Here is a 6,858-nt window from a genome sequence, read left to right on the forward strand (position 1 = left end):
GGGCACGAACTCCTCTACAAGAGTGTCAACTGGCCCTGGCCAGACCTGTTCAGGGAGATATGGCAGTCCCAAGCGGTTGTCTGGAAGACTGATGGACCAGTGGGTGTCAGAGTGACCCAGAGAGAGGAAGAGCCAGGCAGAGCACCATCTAGCTCCTTGGGGCTCCCCAGAGGAACTACTGACACTACCCAGAAGCAGGAGTTTCTGGAAGCTGACTGGCTTGGGGAGCAAGCAATCAAACAGGGGGCATGCAACGCTGCTGAAACAGGATCCCCCGGGGGCCCTTGCTGCACAGGTTTGAGAGGATCCTGGAGGATGAGGTAACATAGCTTCATGGTGAGAGGCTCCCCCTACACAGTCCCTGCACTGGATCCAAGGAGAAGGGCGGCCCCAGTGATGGACATGACCTGGGAGCTCAGAGTAGCCTCCTTAAGTCACTGGACAACACTTCTCAGTGTAGGGCCCGATTAACTTCCCCACCTCCACTCCCACTAGAACAGAAATGCCATGAATCTGGAATCCCAATCAGAGTCTAGCTCATCGGAAACTGTTTCAAACTCCTAATCACTGCCGATATCCCAAACTATCTCCATGTGGCCATCCTACCCTCCACCACCACTCCAAGCAGTGGACCTAAAGAGGAAGCAAGGTTTTATTGATTTGTCTTTCCTTTGGTTACAGTTCCAAAATGATCAGGAGCTACAAGAGCTTCAGAAAAGGGCAGAGAAATATCCATGTGCCAGTCCTCGCTGGCTATGGGGAAGCAAGGTTAGCCTCATAGTCTATGACCCGGACTACATGAAGGTGATCCTGGGGCGATCAGGTGAGAGCAAACCCACTTGTCTGTTGGAGTGGCTTTTCCCGCTTGGATACATTCCTGGGGGACTGTGACATTCCAGAAGAGACTGCTGGCTCAGTCATCAATATCTGACCCTCTACCTGCCATCCTCCCAGCCCAAGAGCCAGCAGAAGCCCAAATACAAGTTACTCAGTTTGAATGCTTAAACACCTGTGAGGGATTACCTCTTTCTCTCCTTTCTCTCTCTCCTCTTTCTCTCTCTTTCTTCCTTTCTTTCTCTTCCTTTCTTTTCTCTCTGTCTTTCTTTCTTTCTCTCTTTCCTTCCTTCCTTCACTCCCACCTTCCCTCCTTCTTCCTTCCTTCCTTCCCTCCATTCCAACTTTCCACCTTTCCTTCTTTCCACCTTTCATTCTTTCCTTCTTTCTTTCTAACTTTCTTCACCACAGTGGTGTGACCCCAGAACCCAAGACAATCTCCTATCCATGATGGCTTGGGTAGAACCCCTACCTGTTGCCTGTGCTGGGACATGGGATGACTGACCAACCACAAAAATAAAGAAAACAACTAACAAACACAAAACAAAACAAAACAAAACAAACAAAACAAAACAAAACAAAACAAAACAAAACAAAACAAAAAACACCAGAGAAGCTACAGTCTTTTCCCTGCCACTGAGGCCAGAAGCTGTATTTCTTGCTGATTCAACTTCCTATTCCATAGGGCTCTGCTGTGGGACACTAAGTCTGCCTTCCCGAGCCCACAGTAACTATCAAGAAAGAAAGAGAGTCTGGGTTGGAAGGCAAGTGGGAGGTGGATTGACACAAACTGCCAGCTGACAATCATCAGGAAGGGATGGGGACAATGGTCTGGACCACAGCTACTTCCTGAGGGCAGCCTGTCTTCGTGGGTCACCTCCAGTTTCCTGTAATGCCCTTCTTACTTTCAGACCCAAAGTCTCATGGTTCCTACAGATTCATGGCTCCCTGGATAGGTAAGTACATTTAACTAGGAATATGGTTCACCTCCTGCTTAGGTTTGCCAACATCTATCCATCTGGCCCAGATTAAGTCTGAGGTGACTGGTACCACAGTCACTCCACTCAACTCTGAATTGAGCCTCCTTTCTCTTCTTCTGATAAAAACCTCACACCTACCTTATGGTAGGGGAGCCCTCCTGCAGGTCAGCTTCTCCCCCATCACTTCTGAGTCCTCGCCAATGATCTCAGCCTAACTTTTCACTGAAGTCCTCCGTTGACCCAACCCTGCTCTGTTTCAACCTCAACCTCACGGCTGTGCACCAGGCATTGGGAAGTCCCCTTCCTGACATGCACTGGCCTTTCCTGCCTTGCCCAGGATGCCCTTCTTTCGACACCCTGGGTTCCTCCCCAGTTGTCCCCAGGCAACTCTTGGGAGGCTCCTTCCCCACACATACACCCATTGTGGTCCAGGGTACGGTTTGCTCCTGTTGAATGGGCAGGCGTGGTTCCAGCACAGGCGGATGCTGACCCCAGCCTTCCACTATGACATCCTAAAGCCCTACGTGGGACTCATGGCCGATTCTGTCCGAGTGATGCTGGTGAGTTCAACCCCTCCTCACCTGCACACTCACACCCACAGCACAGTCCACAAAGTCCACTCTCAGACAGCTGTGTCCCTCAGACATCCATTAGACTTGGCCCTTGGAATCACCCACTTATACCATACTATGAGACAGGGCTCCCTGGGGATGGATGGAACAAGAAAGCACCCAGGCACCCACTTTCAACCACTCTTTGCTCATTGCCCACAGGAGAGACAGTCATGGTAGATAAAGGGTCCCTTCTCCTCCCACTTCCATGCTTTGGCTTGCACAGGAAGAGTAGTCAATGCCCCTGGACAACAGGACAAGCTGCCCGTGGCTGGTCTGGGCGGTAACAGCTTCAGTGGCAGGGTGGACATCCCAGGATGTCACTCAGGTGGACTCTGGCCTGGGGCTGAAGGCTTCTGGTGGATTTTAGCCACTCCATGGAGGGAAATGGAGATCAGGTCTCTACCTCCAGGGCTGGGTCCTGCCATAACATCACCTCTGAGCATGACCCTATTTCTCACTCACTGTGCTCAACTGACATTTGCTGAATAAGAGGAATTGAGGTCCCTGATATCCCCTCCTTAGGAACCCCAGTACTGGCCCCTTGACCTTTCCTTTGCCTTGACTCTTGCTCCCTAAATTGGGACTTCACTGGTTTCTCATGTGTAGATCAACCGCAGGACAGAAAAGATTCCTCCTTAGTCCCCTGAGAAACAATGTTTTCTGGTCTGCTAAAAGGTGGTTATCACCAAACTTATTCCTAAGTCAGACTATAAGAGATCATGATTAATTAAATAACAATTAAATAACAACTTCCTCAGAGTATATTCTGAGAAAATATTCACCATATTACAAACACTTGGCTATACGGGCCTAAACTGATGAAACACAACCGCTGTAGAAAGTGAGGGCATCTCATCAGAATATGAGGAGAGGCAGAGAGAGAGTCTAGCCTTCTCTACATGGGCCTTCTGGAGGAGTAGAGAAGGACCAATGTGTCCCTCTACCACAGGACAAATGGGAGGAGCTCCTCAGCCAGAACTCACCTCTGGAGATCTTTGGACACATCTCCTCAATGACGTTGGACACCATCATGAAGTGTGCCTTCAGCTACCAGGGCAACCACCAGGCAGACAGGTCAGTGAAATCCTTAGCTGCCGGGTTCTATTTCTTACCAACTAGTGTGGACTTATCTGAGAGGCAGTTAGGGCAGCTTGGATGTTTACCAGCCCAAAGAGCCACATTCTGCAGAGAGACCCAGGCCACAGTCAAATTCAGCCCACACCAAGCCTTCATCCCTGCCACAGGGAGAAGCCTGGCTGCCCACGTCCCTCATAAGGGGCTGAGAGTATCGAGGGTGTAAGAACGACATGACAAATGCCTAGGGTTGCCTGTCCCATTGTTTGAGGAACGCTCCACCCACAGACCCACTCCACTCCAGGTCAGATGCCTCCCTCCATCCAGTCCCTTCTGCATCCTCCCCTTTCAGGTACTCCCAATCCTACCTTCAGGCCGTTCGGGACCTGAACAACCTGGTGTTTTCCCGGATAAGGAATGCTTTCTACCAGAAAGACTTCATCTACAGGCTGACCCCTGAGGGCCGCTGGAACCACCAGGCTTGCCAGCTTGCCCATCAACACACAGGTTGGACTCTGCCCTCTGGGCACCTCCCCTCCTCATCAGGCACATCCCAAAGGGACTGACCCTGACCCCTCAGGCAGAGTCCTGCCCCTCGCTGCCCCTCCAGGACCTGGGAAACACCCACCCCAGGCACTCCCCTGGTGCAGCTGTTAGGGTGCCAGGTGCTATGCAGGAAGCTACATGTGTCACCACATGGGTGAAGGTTGAAGGAGAGCCCCTGCCAGCAGCATTCAAGCAGAGTCTCCTTGGGCTGTGCTGTTGAGGGGAGTGAGGACCGGCAAGCGCCTGGCACTAGAGCTCTCCCCCTGAGAAGCACACCCATTCCCACACTCCTGATCCACCTGGCAGCCTGACTGGGGCACAGGGGGCAGGTGGGCTACTGTGGGTGGCTGTGTCTGGGCACCCAGAGCTCTCAGCTCTGCCTGGGAACACTGTTCTGGACAGACCAAGTGATCAAGCTGAGGAAGGCTCAGCTGCAGGAGGAGGGAGAGCTCGAGAAGGTCAGGAGCAAGAGGCACTTGGACTTCCTGGACATCCTCCTCTTTGCCCAAGTGAGTGTGGCAGGGGAGGCCTGAGGCTTTGCAGACAAGTGTGGAGAAGGGGGGCAAACTCAAACCCTGCCCTCCTTCCCTGTCTCCCAGAGGGAGAACGGGAACAGCTTATCTGACAAGGACCTCCATGCGGAAGTGGACACCTTCATGTTTGAGGGTCATGACACCACAGCCAGCGGCATCTCCTGGATCCTCTATGCTCTGGCCACACACCCCGAGCATCAGCAGAGGTGCCGGGAGGAGATCCAGAGCCTCCTGGGGGACGGCGCCTCCATCACCTGGTGAGTACTCATGAGATGGGAGGGCCCTGCCCCTCAACTAGAGAATTCCCTGGGTGTCAGGGCCTTGACGGCCCTTCAGGATAGCTTTGTTTTAGGGACCACCTGGACCAGATGCCCTACACCACCATGTGCATCAAGGAGGCACTGCGACTCTATCCGCCAGTTCCAGGGGTCGGCAGAGAGCTCAGCAAGCCCATCACCTTCCCTGATGGACGCTCCTTACCCAAAGGTGTGAGCCTCACCACTCTCACTGCATAAGTACTCTGCAGGAATGCGTGGGAGGTCAGAAATCCGCAAGTTCTGGGGCAGTTTGTGCATGTCTTTGAGACTCATTTCCCCCTCAAGAAAATCAAAAATTACTTTGTTTGGATGAGGTTATGGTGTGCTTCCACAGAGCTTAAATTGGCCCAAAGATCAAGAAAGAAATACATGACAGCCTCTGAATGTGGCTAGGTGAGTTGCCCTAATATTCTAATTTCCTGAGTTATGAGTGCTTGAGAGATAATCAGATGGGGCAGGGGTAGATGTGGTCTTTCCTTATAGGGTCTTGGCTAATGAGTGAGATTAGAGTATTCACTGTGATATGTCAGATGGTCCAGTCTCCGGGGAACCCTCAGGTTGATGGCCAGATCTGAGATCCCTGCCATGGCTGGAGGCCACCTTTCAGCTCCCCTCTGCTCCGAATCCCAGCCCTGCCACGGCTTGGCTGGGTGGTCATAGGCAAGTTGTTCAGCCTCTCCGAGGCTCAGGTGCCTCATGGGACCAAGGGAGATGCGAGCCTTCATTGGAGGGTTGTTGTGAGGATGGAGGAGTTCATGCATATTCTCCAAGGGCTCATGGATGGTACTTGATAAATGTGAGTTGTCCCTTGAGTTGCTCCAAAAAACAAGCCTCCAGTTCTTTCCTGCTTCTCAGCCTGGTCATGGTTATCTACTAATCTGTGCACACGTGCACGCGTTCTGTGCCATGTCTGCCCCACCTCTCCTGCAACACTATCATTCCATTCACAGAGATGAAAAGCGGCTCTCACTGTGGCTGCCAAGCTTGTGTGGGTGCACCTGGGCCCCGCAGGCATGTATGATCAGTTTTCTCTCTTCTGCCCCCACAGGATTCTTAGTCTTGCTCTCCATTTATGCCCTTCACCACAACCCAAAAGTGTGGCCAAACCCAGAGGTATGATGGCCTTGGGAGGAGGGCGTGGGATGACCTCTCCAAACCAACCTCCTTCTCCTGTCCCACCTCTGGGTGTGCTGTCCCTTGGATGATTGGAAGGAGGGGCTTGATCATGCCTGTCCCGGCCCTGGTGCTCCTTCTGCAGGTGTTTGACCCTTCCCGGTTTGCACCAGATTCCTCTCGACACAGCCATGCTTTCCTGCCCTTCTCAGGAGGAGCAAGGTGAGGCACTTGTACCAGGAGGGGGGAGGGGGGCTGTTTCCTGGGTACATACCTGATGTTTGTGACCTCCTACATTTGTGTGGGTGTCTTCAGATATGCCCTGGCATGCTGGCGTGCTGGGAAGGAGGTGTGTGTCTCTATGACAAAGAAAGTTGGTAATCACTCCACGCCATGGGGACTTTGACCCATTGCTCTTACCCAGTCTCCAGCCACAATTCAGTGTCAGTGGGTGTTCAAAAGCTCAGGGTATTCTTGTGAGTTCTTCATTTTATGAGTATGACTTTATAGAATTAGATTTTCTCACATGTTATTTTCAAGTGTTGTCGATGTCAAAGTCAGGATGGAATCAAAAGATTTCTTTTGCACACATCCTCAAACCAGCCTTTACCACTCAGCTCCCCATTCCGCCCCACACTGCACCATTGACTACATTGCATGTGTTTCCATCCTCAGCTGCCTGCATGTCTCAAATATTTAAGCCATACACAGGAAAGTTTCCTGCAGTCTCCTAAGGCCTTCATAAAGTACTCGACTAATCTGTGTTGCCACTATATTTTCATCTATCCAAATGAATTTTTGATTCCACGGTAATGGTCATGTACACTTGACAATTTTCCCAGTTGTC

The 6,858-nt window shown here is 51.7% G+C and overlaps 1 protein-coding gene across 1 annotated transcript; it reads left to right on the top strand.

Annotated features, from left to right (window-relative positions):
• Positions 1 to 681: 681 nt before the first annotated feature.
• LOC116629586 (cytochrome P450 4A11-like) lies at positions 682 to 6,237 on the top strand (the record flags this gene model as incomplete). The annotated part of the gene is made up of 10 exons (XM_032399836.1): positions 682 to 823; positions 1,746 to 1,790; positions 2,247 to 2,374; positions 3,378 to 3,502; positions 3,855 to 4,009; positions 4,451 to 4,557; positions 4,648 to 4,838; positions 4,934 to 5,067; positions 5,947 to 6,011; positions 6,157 to 6,237. Coding segments are annotated over 10 exons (1,173 nt in total), but the record flags the coding sequence as incomplete, so codon positions are not given.
• Between the last annotated feature and the right edge of the window lie 621 nt (positions 6,238 to 6,858).

The sequence above is a fragment of the Phoca vitulina genome, unplaced genomic scaffold (genome assembly GCF_004348235.1).
Source record: "Phoca vitulina isolate PV1807 unplaced genomic scaffold, GSC_HSeal_1.0 scaffold1559, whole genome shotgun sequence".
NCBI classification, from domain to species: Eukaryota; Metazoa; Chordata; class Mammalia; order Carnivora; family Phocidae; genus Phoca; species Phoca vitulina.